Here is a 16473-nt window from a genome sequence, read left to right on the forward strand (position 1 = left end):
GCTAGTCGTGATCCATTAGCCTGGTAAACCCTCCCTCCGGAAATCTCATTTCTATTTGATTCCTGGAGTGAGTCTGGCCTGATCCGCCTTTCTGCAATATTGGCTGTGTATGCCAAACGGCCGGGCCTATCAGCGTCGTCGCTCATTGTTCTGTGATTGACAGCTTACGTTGGCCAATCAGGTGGCGAGTTCGAGTGAGCCCAAAACACGAACGGCAGCCATCTTTTTCTTGTGCGGCCAATTCTCCGCTATTTGTTTACTTCAAAAAGCTCTCTAACTTCTATTTTGAGGCACGGAATTTACTTATAAGATATCGTTTGGATAGAATTTAGTTGTTTAACTTCATATATGTGGTCAATTAATCATGACAAAGCCTATTTAAAAATAAAAATTTTGAGAACCGGTAGGGGCGGGCAGTGACACCATTCTATCCGAATAAGGCAACCCATTTTGGGTATGGCTGTCTCAAAAGTACCGTTGCGTCACATTAAGACTGGTGAACTGCTGATTGGCTGAAGGGGAAAAATTATCATTGGCTGAAGGGGTTGTCAGTCAACGGTATTACTCCCGCCCAACTCCAGCACAGCCAATATTGCAGAAAGGCGGATCAGGCCAGACTCACTCCAGAAATCAAATAGAAATGAGATTTCCGGAGGGAGGGTTTACCAGGCTAGTGATCCATAGCAAGAGCGTTAAAAAGCTACAATACATCCAGAACAGAGCTGTTAGGGTCCTGATGAGAGTGTGCAAATATGAACACATCACCCCCATTCTCCACTCACTGCACTGGCTCCCCATCGCCTCCCAGACACAATATAATGTCCCTGTTACCACACCAATGCATCTATGGAATTCCCATGGAGGCTTTTAAGGGAGCGCTAAAGACTTTCCTTTAAAGCTATATTGTGCAAGTTTCCAAACTGTAGGCCAGAAGTGTTATTGCAGGTATTTCCTGTGCAATTAGTATAGAACAAACCTTACATTAGAGATCTGTCGTGTTTTAGAACCCCCACTCAGTGGATTTCGGCATCCAAAGCCCTTTCTATAATGTTTTAATTAGAATAGTGAAGGGGGCCTGTTTGTTACATAATTGGTCACCAAGCCTACATACAAAGTGCTACAGTTCAGAATTATTTGGTTGCACTGTCAATGTGCCTTTCCTGAAACTTAAAACCATAATGCAAGGCTACTGTATGATTTTGTATCCCAGATCCATGGTGCACATGGCGTGGTGTGTGTGAGCCTGACTCAAGAGGCGTCAATTGGGTATGGTAAGGTATGACAGCTGCCACACCTTGGTTCCAGGGTGAAAACTGTTTTTAAAGTAAATGCATGAACACTATCCACGGAAGGTATAATAACATGACTGGAATCCTCATGCATGCGCACGCCTGGCGCGAGTGCATGAGGACTCCAGTCCTGTTGTTATACCTTAACTTTTGCTGAACTGACGCCACTGCAGCTCGGCTGCGCTTAAAGATGAAACGAGCCTATATTAATGTAGCCATTTGCCTACCATTTTGATAAGCAAACATGTGCATTGTGCTTTTCAGATTGTGTGTGTAGATCATCAAGTTCTCAACTGTAGGTGGGTTTGAAAATATAGCACAAAACAAGCTAATATAGCCCATACAAATTTGTATCAGGGAGTGCGCTCGGGTGCGCATTTGCGTACACACCACTACGTCATATAATGAAATATTATAACTTAATCGAAAAGGCTCACTGTCTGTGACATGTCTCCGCAAATGAAAATCAACCATGGTAATAATTTGCTATTTCTATCATTTTATGTTGGGCATGATGCACTACTTGTTGAAAAAAACATGTTGTGCGTTGTCATGTAAAGACAGGACAATACGAGTCAACACGCAGTGTAAACATGCTGATGTTTTCACAACGAATACGGACCCGTTTAAAAATGCCCTTAGTATCAAATATTACTTGCTTGGTAGTTAATGAGCTTAATTGCAACAAAAACAACAGATCTAACAGCTTAGTGCTGGGAAAAAAAATATATATATATAAACAAGTATGTAGGACAGGCAGCTTCTTTATTCTATTATTTTATTTTTGATCTACTTTTTAATTGTTAGTTTATTATATGTTTTCCATATTGCATGGACTATTTTATGCCTGTCATCTAAGTTTTGTTTATTCTTACAAATTATTATTATTATTGGAAACTACATACCTGCTTTCTTCATCCTTTTCACATTGTCTGCCTTAGTTGTTCTCCCTCTTTTACGGACGGTCAGGGTGGGAGGACAGACAGCGGGGACAGGCGTAAGAGAGGGCTTCTTCCTCGCCCTCTTGCAGAGGAGCAGGGTGGGAGGACAGACAGGGGGGACAAGCGGAAGAGTAGGAGATGGAGTGATGTCAGGAAGGGAGACAGGGAGAGATGGGGTGATGACAGAAGGAGGGGAAACAGGGAGAGATGGGATGAGCTCAGGAGGAGGGGAAACAGGGAGAGATGGGATGAGCTCAGGAGGAGGGGAAACAGGGAGAGATGGGATGAGCTCAGGAGGAGGGGAGACAGGGAGAGATGGGGTGATGGCGCTGGTAGAGGGCACTGGTAGAGGGACAAATTCGATGATGATCACCTGCTCTTCAATGGAACTAGAATAGAAAATAATAGAAAACATGTATGGGCAATTAAAAAAAATCAAACAAATAAAATCGAAAACACCAACACATTCATTGTGGTCCACTACACAAAAGCAAACATTTAACACAGAATATCAATATACAGGACAACTATTTAAGAACAGCCACTTGTCCTTTGCAGACGTTTGCATGCAGAAGATGATTCCGCTATTGTGGTATGTGTCTGTGGAGGTTAAGAGAAGGAGTACAGAGGACTGGTTAACTGCTTTGTTGTGTAAACAGAACCACCTTTTGTTACACGTTGCCAAAATAAAGGTGATGATGGTTAGGGATTTTAGGAAGATGGTGGGTTCCTCCTTGTCTCCCCTTTCCACCAAGGGAGAGGATGTGTAGTTGTGTGTTGATGTGTATAACACCTTTGGTGTGTATAGGACTCAGCTGAACATGTTACATCAATCAGTAGTGGCTAGCGCTGTACTGTGTGCAGTGGTATATCGGAAGTAATATCAAGGAGGGTGACAGCAAGAGGCTCAATAAAGCTGGTTCTGCCCGTGGTACCAGCTTGGATACTATGAAGGAGGTGGCCAATACAAGGATGGAGCCCAAACTATAGGCCATTATGGACAATCCCTCTCATTCTCAAGCAGGGGTCATCCCCAGGCTATTTTTTGCGACAGACATACAACTGAGAAGACAATAGTATTTACCAGAAACACAAAGATATAGCCCTGAATGACAATAACAGGTCTGGAACACAGAGAGGAATGGAATGGACCCTCAAGGTGTATTTGGTTCAATATTTACACAATTAGTGTCATGAGGATGGGTCCTTGATGAAAATAAGACAAATTACAATGGTATGTAAAAATATCTAGAATTTGACACGGACAAAACCAAGTCTTGCCACAGACAAATATGGAGATGTTGATGACCCCTGTTCTCTAGTACTGTGGCAGGGCAAAAAAGCTCCTTCAGCAAAAGACTGTTACATGTTAACAGTCTGTCCCACATTGCAAAAAGGAGCCCTACAGGAGATCTTTTCTGCCTGCAACAACAGGACTGTACAAGTCCTCATCTGGTTGGTTTGATCTGACTGATGTAGTTACCTCTCATCAACAGCATGAATCTCATCAGCGACCTCCTCCTCCTCCTCTGTGACCGATGCACACATATCTGGCTCTGTTGCTGTAACATGAAAGATTATATTAATATAATTCAAAATTCTGAAGAAAAATATACATTTATTTTGTGTGTGTTCTTACAATTACAAGTAGTAATTAAAATAATATATATATTTTTTAAGTATTCTTACACACGCTGGAGAGGTACTCGTAAATCTTCTTCATCTGTTCGAAAAGGCCACAGTTCTGTTCCCCAGTGAAGTCCAGGTGCTTAAGATGGTCCGGGATCTTTCTCCCACGCGATTTGGAACAGTAAAATAGAACTGGCTTCAAGCCCAGAGCCCCAAGTTTGGCCCCCTGAAATGAACAAAGAAAATCAGTTATTAATGGAGCGAAGGACAAATAAAACAGCACTATAGCTTGCATAAAAATATCGCCATAAAAAGTGTATCAGTAGAAATAGTGTAATCAGGCTATCTGCATCAAAAACAACACTCTTTGCCACTCGAAACTTATAGAATATCACTCGAAAAATAAAATATCTTTACCATGCCTCTTCTTCCTCTTCTTTATAGCCTATAATGTTTTTAAGACTGCTTTTTTTATTATCAAGATAGCCTGATTACACTATTTTTGCTGATAGAATTTTTATGGTGCTTTTTTTTATGTAATGCTTTATATTTTCAAATACAAATACCCATAAATGTATACTTTGCTACTCTAAACTAACAGCTAAAATGACAAAACATAGCTTAACTTAGCTTCAAGGTTCACGCCCCCTTTCTGCTAACTCTTGATGCCCTTATCGATGAAGCAAATTGTTCAAAAGTAACCAAAATCAATAATGAGTTCATATTAAATAAACATAATTTAAAGATGTTTGACATTGCTGTATTGTAAATTATTTAAATGTTTAGTCTCACGTAATATTCTATTACGAGATCATTATTTCGTTTCTTTTATAAATTTATCTTTTCGTATTTTCTATTCATGAGCTATATGCCATGTCAAGATCGAAAGAAGCAGGTTTAAATAAATCATTTCCTGTGAAATGAATTGAGAATATATGAAAAGTTTAAAATAGTCTACTCTTCATACTTTGCGATGATTTTTAGAAGGATATACATATTGTTATACTTACAGCAACTCTTGCATTATTTATGTGCCGGGACACATTGTTACATTTCAACTGCTTTTTGACCCACTCCGGGCCATACTTCTCCAGCTTGGCCGCTACCTTTGTGAGTGTGACTGGAAGGACTGCGAAACAGGTAGTACAGGCGGTCTTCTTGGCCTCGGTTGATACTAAGCAGGAGGGGCAGATGATGGTCCTTTTTTTGGTCATTTTTCAAAACGAAATGTATTCTTTATCTGTGTTTCCCATTTTGAGAGTATATCAAATGAATCAAATGGATGTTTCATGATTAGAGGCCAAAATGAATCCAATGAGCCAGTCATAGATATATTATTAGTGGGTGGGAGCAGAGGATTTAACTATAAAGGCTACCAGGAGTTATATAAAGAGATTTGAGAACAGGAACTATTTATCCAATGAATTAAAATGTGTTATGGGGTACTTGTTGTTATTGGGATACAACCAGGACAGGAATTTAAGGGAGGTCATGATGGCCGTGGTTGCCCCTCAGTCTGGCCTTGAGACCCTTAAAACATGGCATTTCCTGAAGCCATAGTGGCCTTAGTGCCCTAGATCAGTGGTTCTCAAACTAGTTAATGTCCAGGACCTCCAAATTGACACTTACTAGCCTGCGGACCCCAATTTGAAAAGATATACCAGAGACCCTCATATAAAAGAAGGTTTTTACAGCTCCAACAGTGATTTTCAACCATTTTAATTTCAGGGACCCCCAGTTTGACATGAATTATTTGCATTTATTGCATTATAATGGCATTTCTGTGTAGACTTGTACCAAATGGACACTAACGGTTCCATTTGTACACTCTGAGTTACAGACCCACAAGGGTTGGTTCCTAACTATCATTTAGCTGGGGACCCCCTGGAATTACCTCAAGGGACCCCGGACCCCACTTTGAGAACCAATGCCCTAGATAATGCCAACAGATAAACAGCTCTTTACTCCCCAGTGACCTTGATTGGTGCAGGGTTAGGCATGGATCAGATTGTAAAGTATTTATTGCAACGCAGATAGTCTGCCTATGATAGACTAATTATTTACCCTTCCTGCCCTGGTATTTGGTCTTTGTGCCCTCAAAAAATTGACAACAATAAAGGTGGCTTAAAATGATGAAATTTCAGGCCTGCTCACAACTCATTGTGATGTCACGTGAGCTATGGATCTAGCTATTAAAACTGAGATGTTACATATTAGTTTCTTTGACATGAAAAACATGTAGAAGTACTGCCACAAGTAAGACGCGCGAACGCGGTAAGCGAACGCAAAAAAAGAAAAAAAAGAATGAAAAAAAATATTTAAAAAAAATCTGCGTTAAAAGGAGCATCTTAGAAAAATACAAATTCACCAAAAAAAAACTTGGAATGTTTTTGAACAATTCAACAAAGTGTTTGAAGTGCCTGTTTCACCCACTTCCGGGGGGCGGAGCCAAAATCCGAGCCCGATGTATTTGTTCGTAGACCCCCACTTAGGGGGGGTAGAAAAAGTTTCGGAGCGATTCGGGCACTTTTCATTTAACATGGGGTTTCAATGGGGAGTTTTTAGGAGCCTTCTCCGGGGCGTGGCTTCCGGGGGAAGGGGCGGGCTTAAACGCAACCTTGACAGGTGTGTTCAGTTTTCAAAGACCTTTCATTTGATGTATGGTACGTGTAAATTGGACATTTACTTATCTCAGAGGAGCTGCACACAGGCAGTGCACACAGAGAGACAGACAGACAGAGACACAACCCAAGCAGGGTTACATAGTAAGCTCCACTTGGTCGGAGGCGCGGCTTCGCCGCGCCTCCTCCCGCGTTCGCAATAAGGGTCTATTCGGTTCTGTACACTCACATAGTTTATCTGGGGATTACAGTTTATGGAGCTATTAAAGGTATTGTGAAATCTTTTGGGCTTTATTAATATTATGGATGTCTGGTTAAAGTCTCCTTTTCCTATTGTACATTGAAATTTTGAATATTTTGCTTTCTCTTACAGATTCTAGCTTTGTATTACAACCACAGAAGAAACAAACAACAAACAACAAAAAGGCACTTTTAAGAGCCACTCTCTCTCTTTCTCTCTCTCTCTTGCGCTCTTCCTCTCTCTCTCTCTCTCGCTCTCGCTCTCTCTCTCTCTCTCGAAAAAGTGCCACGCTATGAGGTTGTAGATCTGCTATTTTTGAAAAATTGTGAAAATGTGTGCAAATCTTTGAATATATATTGTTTAAAGGGATAGTTCACCCAATTTTTTTTCAATCGATTAGTCACCACATGGAGACTTGAATTCATGGCTATGTTTTGTTTTTGTCGCATTCCTAAGCCAATAATTTGATGACCAGCAGACCGGTAGGCAGTGGTTCCGGTAGGAGACACAAAGGAGACTCATTGTGTCTCCTACCGGAACCACTGCCGGTCCTCAAATTATTGGCTTAGGAATGTGACAAAAACAAAAAAATATCCATGAATTCAAGTCTCCATGTGGTGACTAATCGATAGAAAAAAAATATTTTTGGGGGTGAACTATCCCTTTAAAGCAAACATTTTTAACTCTATTCTTTGCTTCTGGGGGGTCTCTGGAACAAAACATTTTGAGATGGGGGTCGGCGGCCAAATACATATAATTTTGGGGGTCCTTGACATGAAAAAGTTTGAGAACCACTGATATAGAAACATACGTTTTTTCAGAAAACTGTTGGGATTTAGAAGACATTTGTAGAATCGGCCTCAGGTCTTAATGGGTTAAGACCTGAGGTAGATTCTACAAATGCCTTCTAAATCAGTAGTTCTCACACTTTCAAAGATTTTTCAAAAAATGTTCAAAAATAGCAGATGTACAAGCTCGCAGTGCGGCCCGAAGTGTCGCGCTGAGAGCTTGTACATCTGCTATATTTGAATAGCCAACGCAACAATCTAAAATGGCACAGATGCTTTCCCGGTTTTAATGGGTTAAAATGAATATTCCATCATTTATTGCACACACACACACACACGCAAATAAATACACACACGCAATCGCACTCAATGCCTGTCTTGTTTCATTTGATTCCTTGCTTCATAGGACTATCTGCCAGCCAGCTGTAACAACACCAGCTATGAATACCATGTCTGCCATTACCAGACCATCAGTGAGACAGGCGATCATGTCAACTTCAGAGCGACTCTTCGCATGGCCTTGTCGTCGGAAGACGACATAAAGCGGTGGTTAAAATCTCACACGGTCACATGGAGGGTGTGCAGAAGTCGTAAAGCAAAGGGAGAAAGAGTTATTTTCAAGGTGAGACAGGTTTTATAAAATAAATAAAAAGTTTTTAGTTTAATTTCCATTCACATGCATCTTGTTTCACTTAAAGGTAGGGTAAGTTATATTATTTTGGTTAAAACACAAAGGTTTTTGTTAAAAGGTTAAAGTACAATATTCAGATATTAATCATTGCTATAGAGGTTTTTTTTCCAGTACCAGGAGTCTCCCTGTCTCTCCAGCTCTTTAATGAACAGAAAATACATTTTCAGGTAGGTGACACAATTTCAGCCAATCAGGAGAGAGTACCCATTTATCAGCTTCATGTTTATAGTGTTCCAGTTCCAATTTTCTTTGTGTCATCACTTCCAATTTCACTTGTTTAATCTCTATTCTGTCTGAGTTCTCTATCCTGATTGATTAAGATTGGTATCCTGACCTGAACATGCTTTTTCTGTTTAATAAAGACTGGAGAGACATGGAGACTCCTGTTACTGAACAAACACTCTATAGCAATGAGTACTATCAGAATATAGAGCTATTTAACACTTATTTTAACCAAAGAAAATCACTTACCCTACCTTTAAAATAACAATAGGTGGACCGCTTAGCATGATTCTATAATGCAATAGGTGCACCTATTGTTGTTTCACTGAAACTGAATTCATGTGAATGGAAAGAGCCAAGTCACCCGTTGGACATAGACATCAAACAGCCATCACTACCAGGCCCGCCGACAGGGGAGGATAGGATACAGGGTACATATTTTTCAAAAATAGCATCATAGCGCTGCGAGCTTGTATATCTGCTATTTTTGAAAAAGGTATGTTGCTATAGGCCTACATGGCTGAAATCTAAAATGACACGGGTGTTTTCCCGGTGTTAATGGTTTAAGGTGGAGTACAGATGCCAACATAACACCAAACACCAAAGTAATCATGTCAACACACCAAGCAAGAACACAAACTGCCCCGCTAAGATGGCCGTCACACTCCTACAGACACGCCCAGAGGAAAAATCTGCTTCTCATTTTAATCTCAGATGCTTCTCTTGAGCAACCAGCTTTTATTTCTCATTTGAAGATCATTTAAAGATCACCTATGGATTCTTATGGCTCCTAACTTGAATATTAGGAGCCGAAACGAGACATAGTTTGAGACAGGGGTATATACATTAGAGCTGTATTGAGAGATAAATGAGACATAGGCGAGATACGTTAAGAGCTGTATTTGAGAGATACATGAGACATAGGCGAGATACATTAAGAGCTGTATTTGAGAGCTAAATGAGACATAGGCGAGATACATTAAGAGCTGTATTTGAGAGATAAATGTGACATAGGCGAGATACATTAAGAGCTGTATTTGAGAGATACATGAGACATAGGCTTGATACATTAAGAGCTGTATTTGAGAGCTAAATGAGACATAGGTGAGGTCTCTTTAGCTTCTCATTGAGACATACATTAGCAATAATTGAGATTTAATTTCCCCTTTCTCACATTGAGCTTTATAGGAGAAACAGTGAACATGCTAATAAATATAAAATCATTAATTTAAATGTAAAAAAAAACCCAGCTTCAATTGTGCCACAAACAATGCCTCAACCACATGCTGGTTGAAAACCACTACAATAATGCATCACATTATATGAAAAACTGTTCATTGGTGCGTGCAAGAAGGTTTGAATGTAAGACAGACAACGACGTTGGAGAAAGTAGATCTGGAGTTTATTGCAGACGAAGGTTTACACAGCAAACATGGTTATTAACGATAGGACATGTCAAGCTCCTAGATGATCATGAGTCACAGTAACATTATTTCACAACACTTGGAAGACAGATGATATGGCTGCCCTTTCATCTTGACTCTATACAGAGCTATTTAAGACACCATCTGACCAGTACGAATATCTCCTTTACCTAATCGTATCCACTGATGCCAGGTGGGAGGCAACCTGTTGCGTTAGGTCTCGGCTCGCCCAGCACCCCCCTTGAGATACAGCCCTCCTAATGCCTAAGAAGGTCCTGTCCGCACAGCCGACCTGTAACCTAACCCACAGCCAGCCTAATGACCTTACGACTAGTCCCATAATGTGATCAGATTTGAGCTGACTCATTTATTTATATATATCAAAAAAAATAAAATAATGTATTGGCATCAAAATGTACATAAAAGTTGAAAGGACCACTTCACCACTTTTCATACAATTGGTACTCACTAATGTTCATGATAAAATACTACCATTTTTTTCTACTCTGTCTGTGTCTCATAGGAGGGCTGTGGGTAGTTCAGAAACCCATCCACCAGTGACATCATCGTTTGGCAGTTTTTTTTTTATTAAACAAGATATTTTTAAAACATATTTAGATTTGTATTATCGTGAATTGATGATGTCACTGGTGGACAGGTTTCTGAACTGCCCACAGCCCTCCTATGAGACAGACCGAGTAGGAAAAAAAGGGTAGTATTTTATCATGAACATTAGTGAGGACCAATTTTATGAAAGCAGGTTGAAAAGTGGTCCTTTAAGAGCAAAAGTGCATCATCTTTAACATATTGCCACAACCAAAACAGTAGTTCTGCTGCCAAAAACACTGGGGTACCTAGTCCTTTGCAGCACGGCTTCGGCACTTATTGGTCATGGCTTTCTTCAAGCCCTCTGCAGTGAAAACATTTGTCCATGATGCCAGAGAGGAACACCGCAAGACGTAGTCTGCAGACAGAGAAGATGACATGACACAAGTCAGTCAACATGGGTTTCCCCCGGTTAAATATATACATTGTAAAGACTACATGACTCTCTACAGACTGAGCACAGCATAGCCACAGACGAGGCCAACCTGGTTCAGAGTGTACTGTACGTCCCACCAGCGCAACATGTTGAAACCAGCATTTCTTTACTGCACAAAGGCAGCCAAATTCCCCAATGATAATGTATTGGTGACATCATAAATTGAGAATATAATTTACAAAACCAAGACTTGTCAAGGATCAAGTATATTTATATGTCCCAAGCTGGGCCTTTTACAGCAGATAATAAAAGCCCTAAAAACACAACACAGTAAGACAGACATGTGTATACATTGTCACAAGATACCCCAAGATATATATCTATAAGTGGTTACCAACTCCACTGACTGGCCATCTATAACACTACTCTGAGGAACTAGTGGTGTGACAAATACTTACTGAACAGTGCATCCCTCTTCGCCTCATCCAGTTTGTTCTTCCCCTCTGGGATGACACCATGCTTTCCGTATACGACGGCATTGCGGCACTCCTCATGGGTGAAGAACACCTCGAACAAGGCGTTGAATAGCCTTTTGCAGTCCTTCCTGGCACGCTGGTGTATGGCTGCCAGCTGCACAGATGAAATCATCTGTCCACAGCCTGTGAATAGAGAGCGAGCAATTAACAAACTGCATTTTAAGACATCAGTTTTGCACTTGTAAGGCTCAGCTACTGACCCCTTTCTGCGCACCATGAAAACAGACAACTGTGACCTTCTGAAAACTTCACTATCTAGTTGCAGCTCACAACACGGATCACTCGCTACCAAGAACGTCAGGTTCAGTGTGAAATGTATGGCAAACGTATACATCCATACCTGGATATAGCTCCTGCTGCCCGAGGCTGGACACTCCAGACTCTAGGTCACCGACCAGGGTGATAAAGCCCTTCAGTGCGTCTAGTTGCTCAGAGCCTAGAACAAAGACAAAAAAATCTGAGTCTACTGAGTGTATTTGTAAAACAATAAGATTGAGTACTGTTCTATATAGCTCTACAGTATATTCTGATAGCAGTCATTGATGAGTATTTGTTCAGTAGGAGGGGTCGATCTCCCCAGCTCTTCAGTAAACAGAAGACAGTTTTATTTTGGGATACCAATGTTTTCCAGTCATGTCAGAGAACTCACAAAAGAGGTACAGGATAAAGTAAAGTTTCAAGTGAGACAAAGAAATTAGCAGACAACTGAAAACTGCAACATTACAGGCAATAAAACTTACTGATACTGGAGAGCGCAGTGGTTATCCTCCTCAACTGGAGCTGGAGCTTCTCCACCTCAGACCGACAAGAGTCGCAAGGCTGCCACCCTTGACCCTCTGGTATGCTCTGGTCAGATGGATTTGGTTGACCTAGAAAGATTGAAAGCACGTCAAAAACTGTAAAGAAAAGTTTAAAAAAAAAAGTAGAATGCAAAACTCATCTATGAATCCTGAATTTTAAGGACAACAGTGCCAAGTCTGCTGACACTTAGCTGAGGAACCACACCTTCTACTGGAGCATCACTGGACGGAGATGGAGGTTGCAGTGCACTGGGTGTTTCTTGGTTCCACTGATCCAAGTCCATATATGTAGCTGCATACGGCTGTGCAGAAAAGACAAAAGGCCCTTAATTGTACAAAATTATTAAATCATCAAAACTATAGGCTACTATACAAGCTCATAGCGCAGCACCGAGTGCTGTGCTACGAGCTTGTAGGTCTAAATGGGTTAAATCTAAAGAAAACATACCTCATCAACAGGTCGGCAGGCCTGCGTAGAAGAGGCTGGAGGGTATGGCTGTAGATCGGGGTAAAAGGTATCACAAGGTTCACAGGTATCACAGAAAATTCATGCGTTGCATTCGGAATCTTATAGTCAAATATGAAAATTGCCATATATGCACATTTCTTACCTCAAGGATGTGAGCATAGCCTGTATGTCCTAACTTCATGTGATGGAGACATGTCAGGCGTGCTGCAATGTTAAAAACATTAATTTACAGCTGCCAGTTATTTAAAAAAGCGTATACTTTCATGAGATACTCTGTCAGAAACAGTAATTACCTTTGTCCAGCTGCTTTTCATATAAGGTCCCACAGCGGATCACTTTGGGTACAAAGTAGAAGTTCCATCAATCGAGGATTTGTCAGAGTTCATCCTATGACACAGACAGATAAAGAGAGAGCGGGTCAGTTCACATTCCTCCAACGAGGATCTACAGGTGTTCATCCATAACTAGAGAGAGATCACAGAGAGACAACAAATATTAGAAAAGTAGAGCCTGGCGTTAACCAGGTAAGGAAGCACATGCAGGCCTACTTCAAAGGAATACATTTGCTTACATGTTCCAGTTCTTTGAAGCATGGGTCAATAAAGGCCCATCTGGGTTGTTATTCAAGGTCCAAGACCTGGGAAACATCCTTGTTGGGTCTGGTCTTAGGCTCTCAGTTGACTCTTCCAGACTGCCAGAAAACATAACAAAAATAAACAATTACAATTTAAAAGTGTAACCTGGCATTACGTTTCTAATAGCAGAAACTGAATTCATACACATGTTGCCACATCATGCCATGATGAGTGTCAGATGTTTGTCATTTGTCTGCCAGGTATCAGTGGTGTTAACATGAATAGTGGCTTACTCACTTAGCTCCACTGGCTGCATATCTGTCCTGCAACATTGGGTAGTGATCTATGAGGCAAGGGATAAAAGGATAATATACATTAGAAACAATGTTTGGTAATGTCTAGACGCCAATAAGAAATAACTAAGTAATAGTAAAAAAGAGAATTAAACAAATAACCACTGGCAACCACTGGCATATGTATACATGAGGCTAGACAAGACAGTTGCAAAGGGCCTTACAGTCAAGACAAACAGCCAAATATACAAACTACATAAGCCACAGTCTAATAATAATAATACGAATTACTAATACTAATAATAGTCCGATTTCAACCTGGTGTCCCTATTTTGGGCAACATTCTCAATAATGGGCAGCCTACACCCTCACAACGTGTGCCACTGTCTAACCCTGCAGTATTAATTGTCCCCCCAGGGAGGTCCCCACATGATTTTGGTGGGGGGGGGGGGTCCCCCGATGACAGTGAAGTGACAATTTAAGGACTTTTAGACCTTTTTATTGCCTCAAAAAGAAAGAAAAAGACCATTACTGAATCAAAGGTAAACAACAAACTATACTATAAAAACTGGTCAAACATTGGCCAAATTGTCAAATGATATAAGAAAGAGGCAACAATTGTGAAAATAGAGAATATCTATATCATTGGTTCTCAACCTGTCGGTCAGGACCCCAGGGGGTTCCCCAAATGATTTTGGGGGGTCCCCAGTTAACAGTAAAGTGACAATTTAATACCTAACAAAAAGATAAGAGGAAAATGAAATGAAAAAATACCATTACTGTATTAAGTAATAATCAAACTATACTATTATATAAAAACTGGTCAAATTATATTAGAAAGAGGCTACAATTGTGAAAATAGCAGATCTACAAGCACACAACGCCTCGCAGTGTGAGACATTGTGAGCTTGTAGATCTGCTCATTTCACAATATTTAACAGTGAAACAGACTAGTCAAGCTAAATTGAATGCCTCAACTCCTACAATTCCAAGTGCTTGTCAGGGTGGGGATCTCCAGTTCAAATATGATTATTTTGGGGGGTCTCTAGTTTCAATAGGATTATTTTGGGGGGTCTCTAGTTTCAATAGGATTAATTTGGGGGGTCTCTAGTTCAAATATGATTATTTTGGGGGGTCCCCAGTTCAAATATGATTATTTTACTTACTTACACTTACTGTGTATCAAGACAGTCAGTGGATTCAGTCATCTATCTTCTGCATGCTATTGTTAGTTGATCTTCTGGTTCATCTCCGTTGGGTAGCTCGCCATCAAACATCAAGGTGTCCAAGCAGAATCAAACTCCAAGCGATTCCAAAAAACCTGACCTACAATAAGTAAGATCAGAATGTATTCATTTCCTTATATGGTATAGGGGACCATAACATAAAATAAAGCTTAGCTTCATTCATGAAATTATCTCTATTACTCACATTAACAGGAATTACAATTTAACCAATAAACATTAATTACTGTAAAATTCCATTCATCAAAACAAAATAAATTAATCAAATTCAAATAATCAGGACTATTACAAATAAATCCTTTAAACAAAAATAAACAATGTCTCTTTACATAATAATGGCATAACATTGCTACACCAGTATCAAACATTTGTGACCTGTATACTGCAATGGCCACCTCAGTTAATGCAGGGAAGGCAGCCTATACAGACACATGCAGTAAAAATTAGCTTTAAAACCAAAGTGCATCTTTTTAGTGTGAAAACACAGGATCAGAGTGTTCAACACTACTCTACAAAAACATTCAGCATGTCCAGTTGTTCATTGATACAGTAAACATCAACCTCATTCATATCACATCATCACCTCTAAGTTAGCATTAGCATGCTTAGCATTTAGCTTAAGTCAATGGCATACTCCTGTGTATATTAGCATTAGTGGCTAGCGCTAGCATAAGCATGCTAATCGTTTTTAGCACATTAGCACACAAGCCTCACCATGCTGGTTTATCTCCTCTAACTTCAAACACGAAGTCAGGGCTCATCTGGTTGCACCCAGATGAGTGGTCTTATCTATAAACAGCTTCTGGATGTTTTTAGCTTGACTTTATCAACTTTTAGTAACTTTTAATCAATATAGTGGCTTGGCTCCACACAGTCTACTGTCTGTATCATGTGTAGAGGAAGAGGAAGTCACATGATCTACACACAGGACTTAGCTTGACTCAACAGGAAGTGACAAAATAAAAGTACTCTTTACAGAATAAGTGCTTATCTTAGCTGATGTTTTTCTGTATAATGTTTTCACACTGGGCATACTCATACATGTTTATATTTCTCAAACCCTGGTTACACCAGCATGACCTCTTAAAATACACACTTTCTACAAAAAATACCACAGCCAATATTCTTAACATACAGGTAACAGTTACATTATCCACAGTTATGTATTGTTTAAGTTTCACCTACCAAAAAGGAATACATTAAATAACTCCATGGTCGTCTTGCAGTCTGCAGCAGCAGCTGCCTTGAGTCACCATGGGCTTTCAAACACAAACTGGTTCACACCAGCTATCCAGATCAAAGGAATGTATGACGTCACTGCATTGTTTGGTCACTTAACCCTTGCACTGCTGACATGTAATGTGTGAACTACAGAAGGAAGTTACTATCTAAAGATTAGATTAAATTAATAGTTACTATCTAAAGATTAAATTAGATTAAATTAATAGTTACTATCTAAAGATTAAGACAGAAAGACAGACAGACAGACAGACAGACAGACAGACATATCGATCGATCGATCGATCGATAGATAGAGATGATATCAATCATTATAATTATAATATACATAATAATATGATCAATATAATAAAAGTATTAAATACGTATGTACGTACATATTTATACAAATATAATGTTAAATTAGAATGTTATTATATTAATATCTAGAATATATTATTACTATTATATTTAGCCTATAGTTGCAGCTGTAGTAGTAATAGTATTTGA

The 16473-nt window shown here is 39.8% G+C and overlaps 1 protein-coding gene across 1 annotated transcript in view; it reads left to right on the forward strand.

The window, feature by feature from the left end:
• LOC308105274 (uncharacterized protein) overlaps positions 1 to 16473 on the forward strand; it is a 63504-nt gene that overhangs the window by 29869 nt on the left and 17162 nt on the right. Inside the window, exons 6-7 of the mRNA XM_080455918.1 lie at positions 7916 to 8131; positions 8991 to 9092. Of these exons, the coding sequence (XP_080312044.1) occupies positions 7916 to 8131; positions 8991 to 9092 (318 nt within the window). The remainder of the gene's footprint in view (positions 1 to 7915; positions 8132 to 8990; positions 9093 to 16473) is intronic.

This window comes from Gymnoscopelus braueri (genome assembly GCF_963280865.1).
Source record: "Gymnoscopelus braueri genome assembly, chromosome: 17".
Lineage (NCBI taxonomy): Eukaryota > Metazoa > Chordata > Actinopteri > Myctophiformes > Myctophidae > Gymnoscopelus > Gymnoscopelus braueri.